Source organism: Athene cunicularia, assembly GCF_003259725.1.
Source record: "Athene cunicularia isolate RWA chromosome 14 unlocalized genomic scaffold, athCun1 chr14_part1, whole genome shotgun sequence".
NCBI lineage: Eukaryota > Metazoa > Chordata > Aves > Strigiformes > Strigidae > Athene > Athene cunicularia.
Genome location: NW_020799118.1, coordinates 16,444,029 through 16,468,381, shown reverse-complemented (window position 1 = coordinate 16,468,381; position 24,353 = coordinate 16,444,029). Strand labels below are relative to the sequence as shown.

Sequence of the window (24,353 nt, the reverse complement as noted above, 5' to 3'; positions counted from 1 at the left end):
GCCAGGGCAGGACGAGGTTTCCCAGCAGTGGCTCAGCTCCATGGTGCAGGGTTCATCTTTTACTGCCATCCCCATGGTGCCTCACCCCTCCTCCTGTCCATGCCCAGGGCAGAGGCAGAGCCTGCGGGAAGCGGCTGGGAGCAGAGCCGGACCACGGCCACCCCCCAGCCCCGGCTGCGGGCCGGGGCCAGCCCAGCTCCCAGAGCCCGGAGCACGGCACGGCTGTGCCTCCGGCACCCCAGCAGTGCACGGCCCTCCCCGGATGGGAGCTCTGCTGTGGGAAGGCTGTGTGCGATGGCCAAGAGGAGATTAACAGCAATTTGTGTGATGCTCTCCTTCATTCCTGTCCGGACCCCAGCAGGAGACATCTACCTGCAGCTGGTTTCTGCAGAGGGCTTTGCAGGAAAAAGCAGCAGCAGGAGGAGAGGTGAAGCAGAGGAGGTTGTAAGTGCTTTAGAAGCCATTCCTGGGCAGAAGCACAAGGCAGCAGCGGCAGCAGCCTCTGGGATGCAAGTCAGTGTGATCTGAAGCCAGGACAGGGCCCCATGGAGGGCAGAGAGTGAAGTTTAAAGGGATGGCACAGCAGTGGGGAAACCTAGAGGAGTCTGAGAGGGAGAGATACAGCAAGGTGGCCTCAAAAAACAAAGCCCAAGGATTTAGGAAGAGCATAGCCTTCACAGGGCACCCACGCGTGTTCAAATCACCACAGTTTGCCCTAAAAACCTTATCAACTGTTAGCAAACCCGTGAGTCACTTGTACTTTTCCAATGACCCTGTGAATTGCAAAGCCAGAGGAAATCACTCAGAAATCTTTCCTTCGCATTCAAAAAACCACACAAACAGAAAATCTTTTCTCTCTGCCCAGTATACATATCTGAGTACCGCAGCAGCCACAGACCCGCATCAGTTCCCATCACACGGGCAGTGAGCGGTGACAATCCGCCACTTCCTTGCAGCGGGACCTCTGTCGCACGCAGCCAGGAGAGAGAAGCAGCCAACACCACTGAGGGAGGCAACCCCCATTTTAGCAGAGAAGCCTGAGCATCGCTGCACGGGACAGCCAAGCCCTGTGCACAGTCCCGCACAGTCTGCTCGCCCTGCAGCTCCTGCTCATCACCTCCAAGGTTCTGCTGCCATGTCCTCCACTGTTCCCCAGATCTTCCCTGGATCAGAAGTTCAGACAGTCCTCCTCCTGCACTGGGGACCACACAACCACACTTGGTGGCTTTTTAACCATTTGTGACCAGAGAGGAGGCAGCAGCAACCCCTTCTGCTGCCTGCCCAGAGCACAGCTGGTATCCCCTGTGCAGGAGGAGTTCAGCCGTGTGACATCTTTCTCTTCCCAACTCAAGCCAAGCCTCTACAAAACTGTCTTCATGCTGTTAAAAGGTAACGGGCTGAAGAGTGGAGGATGATAGCTGAAAACAGAGCATCTTTTATCTGGCTGTGAAACAGTTTCAAAGCAAAACAAAAACCAAAACAGCATTCAGCTTGCAAGATCAGAGAAGAAAAAAAAAAACCCAAACCATGTGAAGTTATAAAAATACCTTCCCAAGCTCAGCTGTGAGCTCGTAAATACCATGATTTCAACCAGCTGGTTTGCAAAAGCTTTCTCTCCTGCCATCTCCCCAGCTTGAAGTGCATCTCTCCAGCAGGGGCCATCACCCAAGCACGGAACAAAACACCACCCGGCATCAGAGGAATAATTGCTCCTGTCCTTGCAAAGATGCATTTCAATTAGGATGGGTGAGACAGCCTTCGGGGACCACTGGGGAGGTGCAGGAGAGGAGGTTGCACACCCCACATGCCAGGAAACACAGGGAGAGCCTCAGCAAGACATTTCAGAAGAGCTACTTGGAGGAGAAGTATTCAGCACCCATTGTCCCCTACGGGTGCAGCTGTGCCCTGAGACTCAGCCCTGCTCCCCAGCACCTACGCTGCTGGGCCAGGGGCCGATTACCAAATTTCCCAGAAAAAGGCCAAAAGTCCTTCTTGTGGCAGCAGCTGCCTGAAGAGCCCTGATCAATGCGGTGTGCAACAGGCGTTGTCACACTGATACTGAAAAGCCTATCCCTGTATCAACACCCAGGCACTGCCCACACTACCGACAGCCCCTCACCCACCCGGTGCTAAGGACCTACCACCGCTCTGCCGGCACCCAGCCCCTGGCACCATCCCATCAGCCCAAGCTGGCCAGCAGGCAAAGCCACCCCTGGCCAGCCAGCCTCACACACTGCTGCGGGGAAAAAAGCTAAAAAAACCCTTGACGTTTCACATCAGCAGTTCCGAACCCAAGCACCGTGGCTGTGTTCGATAGCAACGCTCCCATTTCAACATCTACTTAAATGTAATTGTTAAAAAGGCAAAAGGAAATACTTTGGGGGCAGACACTGCCATTCATTTATTCAAAGTATGTTGGTTTCTTTGTTAAAACAACCTTTTTTTCCAGCTCTGTTGCAGACAGTGAACCACATCCCCAGCCAGTGGGGAGCTCTCCCCAGTCCCCCCAGGGCTTTCCCCAGCTCAGGTGCACCCCACGGGTGCCCTTGTTGACAGCCACCCTGCCCCAACTGGACCCCAGCGCACAGACACACTCTGTCCCTACGATGCCACAAGACTATGCCCTCCATGTCCCACAGCAGACAGGAGCCCTGGGCACCCTCTTGCCCACCTGCTATGCTGACCTGCACGCCATTAACAGGGAGAAGCAGGCACCAGGCTCACAGGAGGGCTTTGGCAGAGATGCCCAGCGCAGACCTGCTGGAGTGGCACCTCCTCAACACAAAGTCCAAAGACAGAAAGTCCCCAGGGCCAGGCAAAGAAGCAGAAACATTTATGCAGTGTGAACATTTATCCTGCTCACGGAGTTCTCTCTGATAAACAGGGAAAGAGGGCATATGAAGGTGAATGCATGAATCCCAGCACAACAGCAGAACAGGTGAGCATCCTCCCTCCCAGCAGCTCAAGACTGTGACCTGCACCCTCAGGGACCAGTGTTGTGAATGTCCCAGGGTCCCCTTGCACGTAGCCAGGCTCTGCCATCCAGGCACCCGAGAAGCAGAGAGGACAGCCAAAGGCATGTAGGATGCTCCGTAGGGAACACAAAAGGCTCATGGACCACTCTCCAGAAGAAAAAGGGCAGAGGCTGCACTCCCCACCTTATTAAGAAGGGTATTTTAGATAAATTAGGAAGCTCACCTAAAGATCTTGCACACTGAAAGTCAGCTCACAAGCATGATGCAGGGAACACACCAATGACTCAGAAATGTGGCCAGCCCCCTAAGCCAGTGGGGAACAGCAAAGAGTGCTTGGGACTGAGCCGCTGCATAGTGGGCATAGTAAGTCAGGGGAAAGAAACTGGCCCAGACAAAATCAGTGCAGACAATAATACAGTTTGGTGCTTCAAATGACAAAGTTTGCAATGCCACACCATTATTAACTGTATACTGATGTTTAAAGGTAGGGAAAGCAGAGATAAGAAGAGGTTATGTGACCTGCCAAAGGCTGGGACAGAGCAAAAACCTCCCACTTCCCAAGTTCACAAGATACTGGACCACAGATGTCATGCCCTGGCTCCTGGCTTTTCTTTTGCAGCGATTACTCATCTCCTGTTTGCCCTTGAAAAATTTCAGAGACAAAAGCTAATGAAGCGCAAGTAACATGGAAGACAAGCATCCTGGCTCAGATTTTAAAAGGTTGGCTAACTTGCAAGATAAATACACAACTGCATGCTTTACATTTGCAAACACTTTTCAGGGAGGACGCAAAGGGGGGTCTTGTGTGACACTCAGCACTGCAGCCAACTCCAGCACCCACCACCCTGCTCATCAACCCTGCACCAGCACAAAATCACTGAGGCAAGACCAGAGCCGCAGTGCTCAGTCGCTGCTGCCCGCCTAGCACGGCACAGCCCCTCCCGGGGATGCCCACCGCCCGCACCGCCAAACTCCTGATCCCATTCCCAGTCTCATGACACAGGGCTGGTCTCCCCTGTTGCCTCAAAATCCGAGTCACACGCTGAAGAAGACAAAAAGCCGCTGAGATCATCTTGGAAAGGACACTGCTGCTCCTGACAAACACAGGGGAGATGCTTCAGGCATGAACTCTACGTGCTCCAGCACAGAAAGCATTAAGACACTTGAGACCTCTGTCAGGACTGCTTGGTTTGTTTTAAATTTTTGAAGCGTGACCAAGTTTTCCAGCACTTGAAGCTAACAATGGCAAAGCTGGCCTATCTGACTACTAACCCCTAGCAAAAAGAATTATTTCATATGTTTTGGTCAAAAAACATATTTATAATCATGCGCTTGGACAGCATATTGTTGTTTTAAACCCTCCAGGGCACCACCTTTCATCCAGAGTCTTAGGCTGGTTTTTGTTTTCCTCTGAAGCATCAGAGCATCAGTAGGACAAGAGGCAGGTCACCACCATGGTCGGATGGACAACAAGCCCATTCAGCAAGATGGTTTTATGCTCCTAATGTGTCACAGTAACATCCCTAAAAAAATGGCTTTCAATGAAAGAGTAAAGGATGCCACAAGAGCGAGGAGCAGAGCTTTCAGCAAGGGCAGGAACCCCGGCAACAGCTGCTCACACAGGCACTCACCTCTGCCCTCCCAGCTTCGGGGGGGTTAATGGGTTTTATCTGTCTTTCGAGGGAAAGAGTGAAGAGCAAACAGCCCCAAAGTACCAGAAAGGAAGCCAAGAAGAAGCTGATCAGCAGCCGCAAGGCTCAGAGGAGCAGCCCTGGCTGCCGGAGCAGGAGGCCAGGCGGGAGTGCTCAGGCACAGGTCTCCTTCGAGCCAGGCTCTGGGCTGGGTCCCTGCCAGCCCCGGCGCCACAGAGGGCAAGAAGCTGCCCCACCGGGCTGGGCTGCAGACCTGCCCCATGGGATGCAGGGGAGAAAAGCCCAGAGTCAGCCTGGTTCTAAGCAAGAGCCAGGGCACAGCTTTAGCTGCCAGATTGTCTGTGAGCAATTTCAGCACAGCACCTGCAGAGGAAGGCAGAGATGGGTTCTGCCAGGGGAAGCACATACCTGCCGCTGCCCTTGGGAGAAAAAACAGCCCCTAAAATCCTCAGTTTGAATAAGCTCCCGCTCTCCCTACCTCTCTCTGGAAAAGACGAACATTAAAAGCCAGCACAGCTGCTTCAGGGCCTCACAACACAGAGGCACCAGGGGGATGAATCAACACACACGAGCTGAAACCCACCTCTCCAGGGCCTCTGCAGCCCCACAGCCCAGCACCGGGTCTCCGCTCGCCTTCCCCCCTGCACGACCACTTGTACCTAATCAAAGTGCACCACGAGGGGTTCATAGCACCACGAGTGTGAATGGCTCTTATGCTTCCCTCACAGGATGGATTTTCTCCACGAGTTCCTGATAATATTCTCCTACCGGCTGCCAGGTGGTTTGTGCAGGACAGGCTGCAGCCGCCCGCACCAGAGATGGCAGGAAGACGAAATCCCAAGCAGGCCAGCCCAGCCAGCAACAGACTGGGAATTTCCTCAGCAGCAAGCCTTCCCAAGACAAAAACGGTCTCAGTTCCTCATGAATATAAACATGTTATAGTTTTTGTGCCTTTGGAATGTCATCAAGGTGGTAGGAATTAATAACCCATGAGTTTCTATTGCTCTAAGTGGCAACCCCTTGCAACCTCAGGGTGCCAGCTGTGGGTATATCTCTGGAGATTTCTGTAACATGCATCAGGATGTACTTCCATTATCTAAATTTTAGCTATTTGTTCTTTAAATCAACAAAAATATGCGCTGAAGCTTTCCATTTTTTCAAAAGCATGGATTTGCGGCAAAAAAAAAGAAAGATGTAACAGAGGTGGTCACCTGAATTCTGTGCACAGGGCAGGCAGCAGCAGGCCTGGAGCAGCCAGTTGGCATGGACACCAGCTCCAGTGGCTTCCAAGCACCAAACACCCATGGAAGTACATGGGTGCTCAGGCAGTGGTGCCCATACCCAAGGGGCCACCTCAACTTGGGAGAGGGTCAGGGCTCTGCTCTGCTGCCCCCACACCAAAGTGGCTGCCATAGCCAGCTAACCAGAGGGAGCTGTTTATTCCCACCTGCCTTATTTCCCATCAAAAAAATGAAAACTAAAAATATTTTGCATAAATTTGTATAATTGCCAACTATTCCTACAGGAGAAAGCACAGAAGTGTGTTCCCTACTTTTTAATTATTAAAGAAAGTATTCTGGTGTTCCCATTTGAAATATTCTAAAAAGAATATTTTTCATTCCTCTTTGAAATGCTTCTTCCCAGGTTCAGAAAAAGTCTCCTTTGTCAACTTGTCCCTCCTCCCATTCCTCTCCAACTCCTCAGGAACCCCATCTCAGCCCACCTCTGGCAGGAGAGCATCAGCTGGATGCTCTCCCAGGAGCAGCCCTCTCCTCCTGGGCTAGCTGTTCCCCCAGCAAGGGCTCTGAAGGAGAGAACACACTCAAACCTCTCCACAGCAGGTTGCCAGGCTGGGCACATTGCTGCTCTGTCTCCGATTTCCTACCCTCATGTGGAGGTCAGGTCAGGGATAGTCGCTTTTAGGAGGTCCTTCAGCATCCAAAGACAGGTGGCTGCTGGCAGGACAGGTCCTCCCCTGCTCAGCCTCTGCACCAGGGTGCTGAGCATGCCAGAGGGGTGATGGACAGATGGTACTCTGTGCTCAGACCCCTCTAGATCACAATGGCACCTCCTCCCAGCTCCCCAGGACTCTGCTCACTGCCCCCACGGGCATTCACACACCACCATCCTCACGGGCTCCCCACGGGACATTCAGCTCAACATCTCCTTGAGGCACACAAGGGCACAAAGCCTCTCCCTTCACCTCCCAAGGCAAGCCATGCCAATGCAGGTAGGTATCTTGATGGCTGTTAGCAGGGCAGCCAACATCACCACAGCTCCCCGGTGCCCGGCAGGGCCCCCCTCAAAGAGCACTCCCAGCTGGAGAGCTGCACTGGCTCCACAAGCAGAGCAAGAAAAGCCCCCTGTGCCACAGCAGCCAGGTGCTGGGCTGCCTGGCATCCCCACGCACCCCGGAGCTGCCCTGTGCAGGCAGAAGCAGGCTGAGAAGGGCAAACAGGGACAACCTCCATTCAGAAATCTTCCCCTTGCCAGCCACTGCTTTTATTAGAAGCTGTTAAAATTCACATCCGCTGTCTGAAATCACTTCCTTCCCCTTCTCCGTGCACAAGTCCCGGTGTGTATTGCTGGTGCTTCTGTTTCCTACCTGCACACCCACCCAGCTGTGACTCAGTGCCAAAACAGTGGGTGAATTAGGAATCAAACAGTCTTTCTAACAACCGTGACTCACAGGACAAGGCTTTCTGCTGAAGAAGTCTTCCGCAGTCATGCTACATGTGTAATTCCCCTTAATACTAGTATAACTTCTTCTTCCTGTTATCCATCCAACTACCTACTACAGTTTTTACTGCCTAATCCAAGTGAAGATTAGCTTCAGCTTGTACAGAAAATAATCAGTTCTCAACCTCATCTCCCATCCCAAAGATCAGCTTTAAAAGGAGGCCAGAATCTAGGCATCAAGGAAGAACATCAGGTGCAAACCACATCACTTGGCTTTGGCCCCAAACCCCAAAAAGATGACACTGAGAGCTCAGACATGCTTTTCCAGCCTGTCAGATCCATAAAGTTTGATTTTCTCAACCAGCTCCCAGGCCCACACATGCATGCACTTTCATGGAGAGATACTAAACATACCCCTACCCACAGCCATGAGAGCAGGTTTTTGAGGAGCACCAGGAGGCAGAGGACCAGAGAAGCAAGGCATGCCTGGCTCTGTCCACATCGCTTCCCCCTGCAAACCTGCGGGTGCCCAGCACCTCAACAGTGCAAGAGAGGATGGAGCCAGCAGTCCCCTCTGGGACCAGGAGTGCTGCAGAGCAGTGGCCAGATTATAGCGTGCTGGAACTGGGAATTGTCCCCCAGAGCACAGAAACCTCTGTGGAGAACCAGGGTGTGTCAGGTGCTGATAGAGAGGCCTCTTGCAAGGACAGGTTTGATGCGGAGAGAGATTTCTTTTCCATGCTGCTCCCCAAACCTCTTCCTGATGGATCATAGCCACAGTGATGCAAACAACAGGGGAGAGCAAAGCTAAAAAGCCTCTCTAGGCACATGCAAAGCCCAGGCAGCTCAATCAAGCAACAAAAGCTAAATGTCATTTCCTCCTGTGGCACTGCCACTCTGCTCACAAAACAGAACCGTTTACGTCTGACAGCTTGTCATCTTTGTGAGACACTGGGGATGCAGCACTCACACGGCCTAGGGAAAAGCTGACACAAGGAGAGAGGAGGAAGACTCGGTCCTTCATCTCACTGAACACCACCAGCACGGCGGGTGAAGGAGGCAGTTGGGAAGAGCTGAAAGGCACCGGTTACCCCAACAGCCACAGCCACACAGCACTGCAATGCCAGACCAGGTGGGAAAGAGCAGCGGCAGCACTCGTGATTTCAAACAAGCCTCACCCAAAAGCACAGAAGCTGCCCTGGAGGACACCCAGCCATCCAGCTGTGCAATCCAAGAGCGTCCTGCGACCCACCGCCGAGCTCCCCGACCCAGCACCTCTCCATCTGAAAGAGGCTGAAGGTTTCAGCTCCAGCTCCTAAAGCTCTTTCTCACATTCTTGCACAGCCACACAAACAGCAGTTAAGTTGTAAAGATGCTGAGTGTCTGCTGCCTGTTACAGTTAACAGGATTAATGAGCACTTGGCACTTCTGCAAAGCAGGCCGCGGCCTGAGTCAGTTAGGACTCTATTTCCAGCTCAGCCTTGTTAGGCACTAGCACAGGGCACTTCCACGCAGTAGCGATGGACATAATTTTTTTTTTTTTTTAATAGGTTACAATGATCTGTTGCAGCAAATTTGCAAATCCATGCACCCACACACATTTTCCTGCTGGCCTCTCAGCAGGCAAGGAAGGTGTCAGCACTGGGAAGTTTGAAATACAAGTGCCATAAACACCTTATTGACTAATTTCAGGCAGAAACTTCTCACTTAACCCAAAACACTTCCAAGTTCTTTACTTGTTTTCTCTTTTAAAATGCAGGTATCTTTCCATATTGACATGTCATTTGGAAACAGAAAGGTTTTGTTCAGAACATGTCAAAGCAGGAAAACACAAACTATCAGCCATGTATGAGAGATCCCTCACTGACCCTCAGATGCCCCTTTGGGGGTAAGTTTTACCATGTGTTAAAAGTCTCTCACCCAGCTCAAACTGCAGGATACAGTACTTAAGAAAAATGGTCCATGCACATCTGCAAGACTAAATGTTGGGAGTGGGTGCACAAGACACCCCAAGCATTCGGTGAGGCTAACGCATGGATGGAGGCTGCCCTGGAGCTCCAGGCACTGCCCCACTGCTCTGCACACCCTGACTGGCTTCTTCCTCCATCCTACTGGCTCTCAACTCCTACAGGTGTTCAAAACAGCCAGCAACAGCTAAAACCCCCGGACTGGGACTTGGAAGGAATGGGACAAGTCCCCAGAACCGTGTCTGATGTGATACTGGGCAACTCAGTGCCACTGTGCCACACCCCAGGACAATGCACAAGGTAGTCACGCTCCGGTGATGGGGACTCTTGGCAAGGCTGTGCCATAAGCCAGAGGTGGAAGACTTGCTGCCATTTTTACGTTTCGTGCTGTCTGCAGCCAGCACAGGATTTGTTCCTTCAGTGTAGTTTTCCAGCCCCAAAACTTGCCAGTTCCTCCTCTTCCCCATCACGACCGTGTGCTTGAACACAGACATGCTGCCAGAGCTGAAGAGATATTTTTAAACACCCAAAAACAACTAAGCACAATCCTGCCAGGAAAACATTGCCCACTACCCCTCCCCACTCACCCATCTCAAAGCCCATCAAACTACTCAGCAAGGAACATGCATGAGGATATCAGTGTGGAAAATACCCCCAAAGGAGGAGAAGTAACAGCTCCCTGTTGTGAAGAGCAGCTCCTTGGTCCAGCTCCTCACGAGACCTGGGAACTCCGAGAGCAGCAGGGACACCTGGACCCACCTCGGCTCCCCCTGCGAGAGCAAAGTTGGAGCATCACCTTGAGCACCATTCTGTCAGCTGGAGATTATCTAATGACATGGGTAAAACAGGCCAGGCAAGTTGGAATTTTTATGTAATTTAATTCTTACATAATTTAATTCATCGCTAATTAACACCAACTTCAAACAGTAATTCAGATATTGAGAAAAAAGGCACAGAAACCCTACTGCAAACATCCTCCCTGTCCACTCCCCAGCTCAGCACAAGCCAACCACCTCTCCTCTCCATTTCCCAAGCTTAGCTTCCCTGTTTTTTGCTGTAGGTCGTCCTACTGCCTCCCCCAAGACAGCGAAAAACTCCTCTCCTGGAGCCAACCGAGGCCATAGGCTCTTCACCCCTGAGGTTTTTAGGGGCCTTCAGTTCTGCTGCCTGCAAGGATAAAGGTCTCCCCCAGGAGAAGGACATGAGATCCAAACCCAGGCACAAATCTCTCCTTCCTCTTCCCACATCCTGAAGATCTCCTTTTCCATAACTAGGCAGCAATCTCCTGATGAGCACATCAGAGCCCCTCTGCAGGGACTGTACACAGCTCTGGGGACCATGGAGGAAGGGAGAAGTGCATCAGTGTCCTGAAGCCAGGTGAGCAGATCTATCCCAAAACACTACTGGGCCAAGAAAACAATCCAGTAAATCAAACAGCCTCAGAGTTCCAGACTAAAGGACACAATGTCTCCCAAAAGCCACCACTGGACAGTATTTGGGATTTTTTGTGAAGTGCCATTTGCTACTGCTGTAGGGTCATGGCTCCTGCAAAAACCCTAGTGTTCTTGGAGGGTTTCTGCTTGCCAGCATTGCATTCAGGCTGAGACCAACAAGAGTATCCTTGAGAAATTCTCCAAAAACCGTTAACTCTGGGAGGAGACACCAGACCCGCATCCCCCCGAGAATCACTGCAAGCGCCCAGGATCTCAGCCCAGGGCTCTGCCAGGCCAGCTCGCTGCTAGGCAGCCTTGGCTGGAACCAGCAGCTTGGAAAGATGCCAGCCTGCTTCCGAAACTTCAGCTCGCCCTGGAGCCTCCCCCACCACACTCACAGCAGAGCAAGGATGTTTTCTCAGCCTGGTAATGAGACAATAGCCTTCCTCGATTTTCTGATCCACTTTCAAAAGCTGCAGGAACTCAAAATGAGTTGTCCAGACCTTTCAGTTTAGAAATAGCTCACTAAATAGACAAGTTATTTCATATAACGTGTCTTTTCCTTTCATTACTCCTCCATGCCAGAAGTGGATCCTCTGTACCCTTCTCGCCAACATGCAGAGAGCTGGGCACGAGCATCCTGAGGCTAGTACTGTAAGATAATACAAAGAACAAACCTCCCAAACCTCAGAGGGCACCCCCAGCCACTCCTGTCTTTTGCCCACAGGCACGCGCATCCAGTGCAGCAGCCTCTGAGCTGCACAGAAATCAACCCCTGTGATGATCCAGGCCTTCACCCTGCACAAAGCGGTACAGCTCCAAAGCCAGTCAAGTTTAGCGTTTAGTTCATCCATCAATGCTTCTACTAGACTGAAAAAAAGTTACTGCAAATAAATCACTTACACACTTTCCTGAGATCGGCTCTGGCTGGTATGTTTATGCTCAGCCACTACACCAGTACAAGCTGCATGCTGGGGACACTTTGATCCCCAGCTTGTCATGCCTGGAGACTCTTAACCCTGGAGATCTGACTGTCCAACTGATTTAATAACATGAAGCAACTACGCCAGAGCACCACAGCAGAGCATCTGTCCTGCTAAGCACAGCTGGCAAGTTGCAGGTTGGAAAAACCTCCAGCTGACGTAACAACAAAGGCGTAAATCATGCCATAGCTCTGTGCCACAGGTCACAGCAGAGTGGAGGGCATGGGGGGTATCTGAGGCTGAAGAACTCCTGCAAGCAGTACATTTGCCCAATAGCACCTGAACTTGAAGAGAGCCAACACTATTGCTGGGCTCCTCTTCTGCATACAAGTTTGAGCCCACAAATTCTCAAATCCAGCAGACTTACTCAACCCACCTTATATGCACTGCCTTACGTGGAGGTATAGTTTAAAAATGCAGGCATATTACTTAAGACCATAACTACACACCTGGTATTATCTGTCAGGTCCTATGAGAATGCGTGGGGGCTGCTATATTTACAATTTAATAACACCAGTTGGTTCGTCCTCTTTACCGAGGACCTGCCTACATTGTTTGCTGTGGTCCCAGGGGACTACTCAGCTTTGGAAAGAGCGGTGCGAGCCCAGTTGCCCTGAACCACGCAGAGACCAGGGCAGGGTTCTGGTGGGCTCTGTCAGACATCACGCTGCTGAGCCTGGGATGCAGCATCTCCAGTACCTCCATGCACTGGGAAACGTGCGGTCTGAGCATCTTATTTCCTTGTTTAATTTGCCCACATTAGAATGAAGAAATGAAATAAAACCAGAAAGTTGCTCAACAGAGCTAGAAAAAGCACCATCTAGAGTAAGGACAGGGACAGACATGGCAGCAGCTGCCTTTCGTTTGCTTTCAGATCCCTGCCATGAAGCATTTGGCTTTCTGGATGCCAGCAGCCAATTCAGCTTGAGTTGGAGGTCTCAACTGGGGCTTCTCAATGTATAGACACTGGGGGAAAAAAACAGCCAAAATCTCCAAGTAGTCTGGGTGAAAAGTGACACTGATTTCAAAGGCATCGCATACTTCAATCAACACTTATTTTTACTTCTGTAATCAACCGCGTGCAATCAAGGGAACGGGCTCAGTATCTGCAGGTGCACTTGTGCCCTGTCACTGGGGGAGTCAGGGGCACCAAGAACACTGTCTCCATGCTCAGAGCCAGCCCAGAGGGGCTGCCCTGGAGCAACTCCATGGCACAGGGGGCAAAACACACTAAGGAGTGGGGAGAGCATGTCTCCCTGCATCTCAAGCTTGGCCACACCAGACCACCCAGGCACATGGAGAAACTTCTTTGGAGAAGCACATCCAGCAGCCCCACACAGAGCTGAGCTTTGACAGGCAGCAGTCTCGACGGCCACGATGGATGCGTGGTGAGCCACGCTCCTGCACAAGGGAAGCACTCAAACGTGTCCATACCCAGCATTCCCCCCCGAAAATTTGGTATATAAGCTACACACCAGCAATGCCACTTTTGTGACTAATGCCCCAGAGGTAGGAAGGCACTGTGAGATTTTCCATTACATGGGAAACCACCCAACTTGCCCCCAAAACACAAGCTGCAGGACTGCAGCACCCTGTGCACAGGGGATCAATAGGGCACAGAGTCCCGAGGGCATCTCCTCATCTCCCTCCCGCCTGAGACGTGGCACACGCTCGCTCTCCATGTGGTGCTCAGCTGCACACCAGCAAACCCCAGGGACATGCCGTGCTTGGCCGCACCTGAAGAATCGACCTTCCTCACACCCAGCTCTGCACCAGCACAGCAGAAAACCTGAGGGCAGAAACCAGAGTTTCTGTCCACAATGCCAAAAAAAAAGAGCAGAACAAAGGTCCTGGCTCAGCCGCAAATGTTTCTGCGTTTCCGGAGAAACCGCCCCGTGCTTCAAGCGAGCAGGGAAGAGGCGATGGTCTCCTGTAGCTGCTGAGTGAAGACAGGAGACAGCAACAGCACATCACATCTCACCATCTCAGCAGCAACGCAGAGAGCAGCAGGAGGGGCCCAAGCAACAGACCTCCAACTTCTTTTTAATCTGCAGATATTCAGTAACCTTTACAGAGTACAAGATCCCCAACAACCAGGGAAGAAGGTGAATGGCTATCTTGGTGTTATTTTTTCCCCCCGTGTATTTCCACGTAGACCTGCACCCCTCCAGAAGCAGGAAGGCACCATGTGCAGGTCAGCGGGAGGATTTGAGGACACACACTGCTCAAGCTGGTGACTGTCTGCCCCACCATGAGCCCACACAGAGCAGGAAAGAGCTCAGAGCAGCATCAAGTGCTAGCTGTGTCCTACAAGCTGCTCATAATATCCAAGGAGACATAAGCCACCCAGGCAGAGAGCAATTTTCTTAATTGCAATAATTCTGTTTACATAGAAAACACGGATGCGTGCACCCTATAGCTGGGGCTGGCCTTGCTGCCTCCTGCCATGACCCTGAGCACCCAGACGGCAGTGTGCTCCCAAGGATTTCCAGTCAGCCCAATGCCACCCCTACCCATCCCCAGCACATTCCCCTTACCAATCCACATGCCAGAGGAGCTGACGATCAGCTGTGTGTCTGCCTGCCCAGAGGAGCCCCCTCACCACTGCCTCCTGTCCCCGAGCACAACCGAGATGCCCCCACACCCCTCCCCAGCCTCTGTGTGCCAGAAGGCTCCATCAGCACCACACACACATACACGTTCAACTCCACCTGTGAAGCCGCGTCTTTCTGCCTGTGCAGTCGAGGACTTCGCATGCAGCAGCACGAGGGGCAGAGGGAGGGAAGGGCAGTTGCAGCACAATAATCTCGTTCCTCTAATGAGGAGACAGTGCAGCTGCACAACACAGAAAGCAAAAGACAGGCAAGCAGGTACACATGCACATGGTTACCCAGCAGACGTCCAAGATGCAACACCGACACCTGGGACGTGCCCGGGGCAGGGAGACGGCTGTCAGGGCACAGAGCCTGCTGGAGATGTCCCGTGGCAATGAGCCACCCAGGAGCCCCACCCAGGACCAAGGTGATGCTCCCAGAGCTCTTGGCTTGCTCCCAGTCCCCGGAGAGGTAAAGGGAAAAGCAAAACACCAAAGACTGCATCTCCCATCCCACAGCACCCTGGGCACACACGGAGGTACCAGCACAGATGGGCCACCGCCACCCCGTACCTGCACTCGGTGACACTACAGCAACAGCTCCCACTGCGCCGGCCCTGACGCCCGGAGCGCAGCTCCATCCTCGACTTCCTCAGGCTGAAGTACTCCGTCAGCTTCCCAAACGAAGCCATGGCCCCCGCGGCGTCCGAGCGCACACCCGCCTGTGTCCCTGGGCGCCGGTCCCGCCGCACGCTCATGCATGCTACACCCCGGCTGCACTCGCTACCCCACGCGCTCCCTCAGCCCGCAGGACTGGGAAGGGAGCGCTGCGAGTCAGAGAGAGGGAGACAGCACCAGACGGGAGGAGTTCAGCCAGGAATTACTTGTTGGACAGTCCACAGCGCGCTCCACGGCGATCCCTCAAATTTCGAGGGTAGGAAGCCCTGCCTCCCCAAACCAACCGCAGGCGCCAGGCTGCACGAGAGCAGCTGGCGTCTGCATGCTTATTTAGTGTGATGCTGCAGAGCTGAATTAAGGAGGAGGGGGAAAAAAAACATAATGCCCGCTGGCCCCCACAGCACAGGGCTGCTTGGCAGGTGAGGGAGCTAGCATCTGGGGAGGTGGCCCAGGGTGGCTGTGGTGGCCCTCGGCCAGGCGAGGGGATGCTGTCTGGATCAGAAGGTGATGAGAAACTCCCAGAAATTGGCTGTTCAGATGAATTTCCAAGGGGTCTGTTCTTACGGCATATGAAGATGAGCACAATAGACAGAGAGGATCCCCGCTCGCTCTTCTTGCAGCTATTCAGAGTCCAGGTTTCCTCCCTCCCTGTTTTCCAAAGCAGAAGGCACCCCTTAGCCTCCAGCAGCACCCACCTAACATGATTTTCCAGCCTGTCACCAAACACCTGAGCACAAGGAGAGGGACAGACATTTAAAGCACACAAGTCTGATCCAGTCAGAGGTCACCTGCGGGCTCTGCTCTGCGGGCTCTGCTCCCCAAGCTCCAGCACAAAGCCTTTCTACAGCAGGCAGAAGATAAAGGGATGCTGCGGACCTGGAGGGAAATCCTACTGACAAACCTCCCCTAGGCAGGAGCACTTGTCTCTGTATCCTCAGTGCCTGACGCCAGCTGGGCGGAGGGAAAACAAGGGCTTCAAAAAAAATCTCGCAACAGCCCCACGGAGCAAAGCCAGATTAAGTCAGTGAAGCACGTCCAGGGGTAGGGGTGTCTGACAGCCAACTCACAGCCGTGCCAAGAGACCCTCAAGGAAACAGCAAAGAAAACCTGTGTTAACTCAACTAGCAGAGCAGCAAGCTACCTTCACATCCTTTTGATCCCTCTGTTGTGGATGCCATGTTAAAAAATAAACAAAACCCCATTCATAGCTATTTCCCTGCTTAGAGCCATCCACTGCAAGCAGCCTGCTCACAACAAGGGACGACCATTCGCTACCAGAAGCCTGCTGCGTGCCTTGCCGAGCCCCTCTTCCCTCCTCCCTTATTTTTTTCCTTTTCCTCTAGGCTCTGCTTCACCTTCCCACTCCGAATTAAACGCCGAAGCAGGCGGGTACGCCCCACGGAGCACCAGCCCCACAGCCCACGGGCACCCGGGGGGCTGCTCGCCCCCGCTGCCTGCTTGTGACTCGGAGAGCAGCCGCCACCATCCCTGCCCACTGCTCTTTGGGGGGGCTTTTAATTTGTTTGAACAGTCCCCACTCCCTGCCTCCCCGCTCCGGGCGCTCACATTCATCCCAACGAAACCGAGGGAACCGGCGCAAACCTGCACACAAAGCAGGGGGCTGGCGATGCACTGGGGGGGGTCTGCAGCCGTGGGGGACCCTGCCAGCTCCTCCACTGGGTAGCTACACGGTCCCCCAGCACCTTCTCCCTCCCACTCACACATCGGAAGGGCAGAGCTTGGAGTCGCTTCCCTCTTACAGCCAGGGAAAATAAAGCTGTCTACCCGCTGCTCCACACAGCCGCCCCCCTTCGTCTCCCACCTTCTCCCTCCGAAGGGCTCCACCGCTGCCAGGGAGGGGTCCAGGGTGCTTCCTAAAAATCGAGTCCTTTGCGGAGAGAGGGCTGAGGCAGAGCATCCACTCGCTGGCTCTTTCAGGCGCAGCGTGAGTCGGTAACACTGTCACCCCTCTTATCTCTCATCAGCTCCCCGTTACCAGTCGCAGTGAAATGCAACACGTCAAAGGAGGTCAGAGGAGCCGGAGGAGAGCGGAGGGGGCTGTCGGGAGGCAGCGGAAAAGCAGCTGAGGGGGACACCAGGCAAGTGGGAGGCAGAAGGGGACAACTCTTGCTTCTCTGCCATAGAGGAAAAGGCATAATGCCAGCGCTTCCAGAAGCAGCTGGGTTAAGGCACACACATGCCTTCGGAGGAGGCTAGCAGCGGTTACCTGGCAGAGGTGATTTTATCTGCTCCTGAGCTATGCAAAGGCAACAGGAAAGCAGCTGGACTGTGCAGCCGGAGGAACGGAAAGGATAAGCGGGGTTAATTTGAATCCCTCTCTTCTCCTTTTCCTCCGCACCACCCGATGGGAGGGCAGAGGAGCAGCAGTGCTGCCCTGGGATCCTCCTCTGGCATTTGCAAAGCAGAATTGTCTGGGGACAAAAGGCCAGTTTGGAAGACTGTAGAGAAAGCAGCAGGAGGGTAAGACAGACTGAGGGACACACACTCCAAGGAGAAAGCCAGCCTTCCCCAGCACCCCGGCTGCGTGGGGGACAGCCAGGGATAGCCCACACTTCTGCAGTCCCCTCCCTGACTGGGTAGGCAGGAGACACAGCTCTTCGCAGGAGAGTCAGGCCTCCTGTAAGGCTGTCAAACTTGCATTGAGCCCAACGGTGTTGGCACTTGGAAAACAAACAGGAGGAAACTCTGCCATTATGAAACCCCATGTCTGGGTAGCTGGGGGTGGTGGGATTCAAGGTACCAATGCCTGAAAGCTCAGACAACTCCATAAGCACCTCCATCTGTGATCAAAAAATGATACTCCAGAGGGGATTGCTGCCCCACAGCCATCCCCTCAGTGCATCCCAGTCCCCTGGACCAGGCTCACCAGGGACCCATCTGGCTGGAAGCACAACCAGCACTGGGGCAGAAGCAGCACAAGCTCCCACAACTCTACTCTGCGTTTTAGTCTCTGCTTTCCCTCTGGTGACTTGGGGCAAGGGAAAGGCTGTGTCCTTTCCTGCAAGGCAAAGGAACAGCCCTCAGGCCCTTCCCTGCTCAAGGAATGGCTTGGTCAGCCCTTCCAGATAGGACTGTCACATGAGTCCGTCTCCCAGAGGAGCTATGTGCCTTTTATTAAGCAGTAGAGGCAATCTGCTGAGATATTGCTGAAATATCTCTAATTTCACATTAACAATCTGCTGTCGTAGGGTTTGCAGCCATGTACTCAGTGATGCAAAAGTAAGCTTCCCACTTTCACTTAATAGTAGAATGAAACACTTCATAAGTGAAACAGTATTTTAATTTGCAGGATACATAAACTGATTTTTAAGAGGAGCTGTGGAGGAGACTGTTAAAGCAGAAATCAAATTCTATACAGTGCTGGGGCCTTCTGTGTTGGGGTAACGCAGAGCACTGCTGCACACATTGCCACCGCTGGGCAGCCATCACCGAGGCATTTGTACAAGCATCTCACACCTTTGTCTGCAGACATTTTGGAGGAAAAAAAAAAACAAGTCATAAACATAACCGTGTGGTTGTCTGGGTCCATCTCACACATTCCTGTACATATGCTTGTTCAGGCCAGAGAGACAAGCATTTCCCATTTCAAAACTCTCCAAACACAGTGAAGCCATCACAGACATAGGAACGGGAATCAGTCCCAGCTTGCAAACAACCACGACACTTCTTCAGGCAGAAGTCCTAACAGCTACCTCACAAGAACCTTGTCCTAGGGCTGCCCAAGGGCAGCAGACTGGAAAGCATCTCTGCCAGGTCCCCTGCCCAGCCAGCACGACAAGATGAGCTGGATGGCACTGGAAGGTGGCCCTTCCACCATCGCTGGGAGACTCCTTGCAGCCTCCAGTCACTGTGCTCCTGAGCCCTGGGCGAGCAAACTGTATCTTGTTGCATCTTTGTGGCTTCCTCGGGCAGCTTTTTTTCTGATTACACTTCTCAAGAGTGGCTAGGCAGAAGCAGGGAAGGGAGGAAAAGGGCATTCTTCAGAGCTGACAACTTCTCTGTCTGCTCCTACAGTGCTGGAGGACTCTGGCCCTGTTTCTCCAGGGCTTCACTTTTGCACCTCCACGCCAAGACTGCTCAACATAAGTTAAACACACCTGCTCTCCCAGGCCCTGGTTCCTCTGGGGAGCTGCATCCCCAAGAGCCACTCATCAGCCCATGCAGAGCGATAGCTGCTCCTCCTCCAGCATTGCTTTTAGCAGATCATCCCTCCCCACGGGACAGCTTAGGTGACACTCACAAGTACCAACCTCCCCGTGTCTAGGAAGTAGGTAAGACAGAGTTAAGCCATACTGGGAGTCAGCCACTCCATTTCTACCAAAATAGCAACCCTTTGGCTGTTTCAAGGCTCCCTTTCCATGTAACCCTTTCCCGGTGTGTCTGATACCTGGAGAGCAGCAACTGCTGCCTCTTTCGAGGTCCTCCAGCAATGTGGAGGATGGAGTCCAGCAGGATGCCTAAGTGGAGTCCCAGACAGCAGGTTAAAAATTAGAGCTGTGATGACAACAACAGAACAGTCTAGAAAAGCAGCAAGCCTGGCCAAAGGAGGAGCCAGAGCTTGAACAGCTGATCAGGGACAGAGCCTGGAGCAGAAATCTATGTGCTCGCCCTGAGATGTCCTGTGGCCAAAGGGCAAGCTTTCCCAAAGCTCAAGGAACAAGGAACAGAGGAACAAGGACTATGTGTGCCCTGGTACCCCAGTTCCCATCTGCTGTGGTCAGAGTTCCTCTCCCCCAGAGGGAAAAGCATCTGCTGAGATCCCCAAAACAGAGGGGAAGCTTCATAATCCCCCAGGGAACAGCTGTGCCTTTGGGTCATGTTGGAGAGGATTTCTCATGAGCTGCTTTCTAGTGCCAGCTGGGGAGATACCAGCTTCTCCACATTACCAGCTGAAAGCACTATTGGGACTTCAAGGGGTTTCTGAGGCAGGAATTTCCCAAATTGCTGAAAATTGGACACTGACGTCAGACATCATCTCCTTATCAAGCCTCTCTATGAAGTTCTGAGCACTAACTCTTGGGGTCTAGAAAGAAAATCTTCCACCCTGTTTTAAATACACACACACAGTGACTGAGCCCCCATTTTTCACAACCAGTTAACCTAGCGTACCAGAGTGCCATCAAATTTTGCAGAAGAGTTATAAAAATAAAAGGGGAATATATTATTTCACAAGATGATCAAAACCATTTATCACCATGTACACACAAAGAAACACGTTAAATGCAAGTATGAACTGATTTAAGAAATAGATGCACAAGAGACTACTAGCAACTTTTAGATGTCCCTAAAGGCCCAAAAAGCACATACACATACCCCTATTAAAACATTACCTTGCAAAGTTATACAAGAGCTCCAAGGTCCCAAATTAGATCTTTAGGAGGCTAAAATAATTCTGTAATCATCCTATATGTAGCTGGACCAAAAAACAGTATCAGGGTGATATAGTGCATCATGCAGAGATCGTGCAAAATGAAAATATAAAACCCCATCAGTGACCCCCTTTTCAAAGGACAAAGGCACAGAAACAGTCACTTAAGATCACTATCAGCACAGCACTTTACAAGGTGTTCCCTACCCAAAAGCTTCCATTTAAGAAATGTGCAGCAGGAACATGTGGTGTCAGGCCACCGCTGCCTCAGACGCAGCCCAGAGCAGCTGCTGTAGCATCCCAGGCACTGGCTGGCCAGAGGCAGCGCAGGCAGGACCTTGCCCCCTCTCCAGTTGCTCCCTCCATCCCCTCCAGACGCACCCCCGCAGCTCAGCCCCTCTCCTCTGCTCCCAGCCCCGCCGGAGCACCCGCACCTCCAGCCCTCGGGTCAAGGCGGACACTCAAAGATGCAGCAGCAGAGCTGCTATACTTACTGAAAAACACACTTCAGCCTGGAGTCACCTCCTGGGAAGCTTGCCGAGCATCACTACAACCATTCTGGTGAAGCCATGCGGTGCTGAGCGCAGCCCCGCTCCTGGAAGCAGCCTGGGTAGCAGCAGCGTGCTGTGGTCCCTCCCCGGGCGCTGGCAGCATTTGACAAAAACACTCTGTGACAGCTCAGGTGGCCGGTGCTGTCTGTGCTGCCTTCCTCACACCACACAGCAGCTGTACAGCGCTGGCACTTGGCTTCTTGGCTGCTGGTGAAGCCTCAAACGTACCACAGCTAAATCACAGGGTGGGGGTCTGCCTCCCCGCAGGGGAGCTGGGAAGGTCACCCCTCCTCTGCCTGCAGGGCCCTGGCCAGGACAGGCCGTGCATCCCACCTCAGCTTCCCCTGAGCTCAGCCTCCTGGTCCATCCTCACACCCGATCTCAGTGTGCACCACAGCAACACCAACGAGCCTTGGGGAATGGAGGAGACAGCAGAGCATCAAACAGAATACACACACCCCTGCCAAAACCAGTCTTGGGTCATAGAACTTTTCAAGAAAACTAATAGTTCCAAATATAACACTTTTTTTTGCTTTTGCACCATCCCTGCAGCATAATAAGGCAAGTGAATATGCCTGTGCTGTGTCCAAACATGAGCCCACAGTGGCACAACAAACTGCAAGTCCTTGCTGTTGCCCACAGCCCCGGACAGACGTGGCCTGAGACTTCTGAAGGCCAACTCCCCCAAGCAGTGCAGCCCTGGGACTAACGCACACTGACTGGCAGAGCTGTGAAGCCCTACATGACTGCTACATTTTAATACAGCTGTAATAAAAAGTAGAGTATACGAGAGGCTCTATAATTTCAGCCTAACTAGGCACTTTGCTTTAATTGTCAGTTATATTGCATTACATAGAAATTTCAGTGCCAATACCCAGCATAAACCATCCGCATCAATTTACTAATTTGCCTGGCATATTGCTGCATTAGAATTCATTTAGCACAATTACTCTAATTCCAGCAGCAAATCCAGATGTGCTGCCCAAGTTACAACTAAAATATCCTCATTCTTGGGAACAGCATTGAATGACATAGGAAGAGAACTGAAAAATGAATTCTCTTGTAATTTGGGCCACCCTCCTGTGCCCGAACACAGAGAAGGGCAGGCATTAGCCCCATTAAAGAGTTAAGAGGCACTGTAGCATCTGACATCTAAACACAGCCCTGGGTACTGAGAGCTTGGCTGGTGGCACCCTGCTTCCAGCCTGCCAAAACCCGTCCCTTTGCCCTGCAAAAGCAGGGACCTCAGCACCCAGTTCCTCACCCTGCAGGGTGAAAGCACATGGGGGCCAAATCACTTTGGTGGAAGTGTACATTTATGAGCTTGGCTCAAAATTCACCTTCACAGAGAAGCACCTGGGAAGCCAAGGTGTAACCACCACCAAAAGCCAGTCGGTTCAGCAGCATGGAGGTAGCCACAGCCCCCACCACAGACATACTGGTGCTGATCCAGCTACCCACCTGCAGCGGCTCATCAGCATCTGTCCCTTCACAGAGCAGCATGGGATGTGCATGCTCATGAAATCCAATTTCCTTTTTAACACCCCAGATTGATGGGAATTGCCAAGTTATTTCATCCCACTTAAAAAGGTTCTCCCCGCATGCAACATTGTGCAGTTAAATCACGGTGCACATGGGGACAGTTACCTCCCAAAGCAGGGACATCCCTGGTGCCTGCTCCTTGATGGCGGCACAAAAACCTGACTGAGGCTTGCAGGGGAAAGATAAGGGCAGGAAAAAGCAGACAGCAGCACAGTCAGCTGAAGGAGGCACAGGGACTTTTATACAGGTGCTAAGAGAAAAAGAGAGAAAATTGGTTGGTCCCTCCTAAAAAATAATTTGTTGAGCTTGAAAGGATTTGAAAAAAATATAAAACATCAACAGTGATGTGATGGGAGGAAACACAGCAAAAGGAGAAGCAAAGGCACAGTAATCTGAGGACATTTGGAGCTGGCAGGGCTATCTTACAGGGGAGGGGTGCTACCTCCTGCCATACTGTGACCATATGTGGTCATCCTGGCTCTGCCCCCCACCACTGCTGGAGATCCACCCAAAACTCACTAGATTCTTTCATGCAAAACCCCCAGATTCTGCCCAAGTGGGACAAACGGGGAATGTGCCATCCCCATCCCTACATCCTCAACCTGGCTGAGAACAGACACAGCTCAGCACTCATTGTTTTTTATTTTTTCACTAAAAAAACAGCCCTGGTAAAACCCTAAGCAAAAATTGGAAAACTCATTAATATGATCAAGAATTTCAGAAAATAGAAAGGAGAATAATTCTTGCAATTACAGCCCAGCAAACTTCATTAGTCTTTAGAAAAATAATAATCAATATGGAGTGAGCGGTCTCCAGACCAGGAGAGTCACAGGACTACAATCAATACGGCTGCCTGCGTGCAGAAACAGCTACTTGTGCCTATCTGGGTCTCTGGTGAGGAGCAGCCCCCTCCTACACCCAGCTCCCCACAAGCAGTCTCTCTCCCCACCATCAGACCGATGGGTGTTGTCACAAGGGTTTCCTTAGCAAGCACACAACCCCTAAGGCACCCCATCTCCTTCCCCCTGCCCGAAAGGCACCAGGTCTGGGCGGAGAAACAGAGCCCAGGAGAGGCAGGGAAGGGATGGAAAGGTTGTGCCCGACTGCCAACCCATGGTGGAAAGACATGCCAGCTGCACGGTTTTTGCTTCATGCTGTACTCTCCCCACTCCTCCCGATCCTGTGGACACCACAGTGGCTCCTCACCGTGCCCCTGCTGCTTCCTTCGCCCCAGCCACTTTGCTTGCAGCTTCCTACAACGTCTGGCTGATGGATACTGATATAGGAACCAGAGGCACAAAAGTGCAAGTAGGGTGAGGGGTTTAGGGGGCAAGAGTGGGTCTGAAGCTGGGCGTGATGGATCTTGCTGACACCGGGTTGCTGATTTCAAGCTCGATTAATAAATAACCTTGTTCTTCAGAAATCGCCACGGCGAGAGATGCGTAATTGATGTGTGCGGCTACCATTCTCCAGATTGTCTGGAAGTACTTCCGTGTGTTTCAGGAATGTTAGGTATATTTCTGGAGGGGGATGGTTTGGGTCCGGGGGCAAGATTACTTGTTAAGGTGGGACTATTACTCTGTTGGTACTTGAACGTAGAGTTGTTGGCTGGAAGGTTATGCCTTAGGGTAGAGTTGATATGTCTAGTGTATTTGGTGTTACGTGTTAGGGCATAAATAAGTTAGTTATTGTACATGGAGGGTATGTACATGGATTTAGTAGGTCCTTAATTCATGAGTGTTAACGTGTCCTATTGCATTAAGGGTAAGATTATAATGCATGAATTCCATGTTTATAGTACATGGATAGCATGAATTCTAGTACACTCATAGTATGTGTATGTGGAAAATAGTTTAATGCACATTTATACATCCCAAGCAGCAAAAAGGGCAATCCCAGAGGCCGGGGGGG

General features: G+C 52.1%; 1 protein-coding gene across 8 annotated transcripts in view; it reads right to left on the bottom strand.

Moving 5' to 3' along the window:
• LOC113485713 (ankyrin repeat and fibronectin type-III domain-containing protein 1-like) overlaps positions 1 to 24,353 on the bottom strand; it is a 255,680-nt gene that overhangs the window by 184,628 nt on the left and 46,699 nt on the right. For 2 of the 8 annotated variants that reach the window (XM_026859093.1, XM_026859094.1), the window contains exon 1: positions 14,856 to 15,272. The exons of 4 other annotated variants lie outside the window; for them this stretch is intronic. In XM_026859093.1, coding sequence (XP_026714894.1) covers positions 14,856 to 15,040 — 185 coding nt within the window. In that variant the 5' untranslated portion in view covers positions 15,041 to 15,272. Of the gene's footprint in view, positions 1 to 14,855; positions 15,273 to 16,782; positions 16,911 to 20,843; positions 20,880 to 24,353 lie in introns of those variants that run through there. 2 more of the 8 variants (XM_026859101.1, XM_026859098.1) reach the window with 2 other exon arrangements.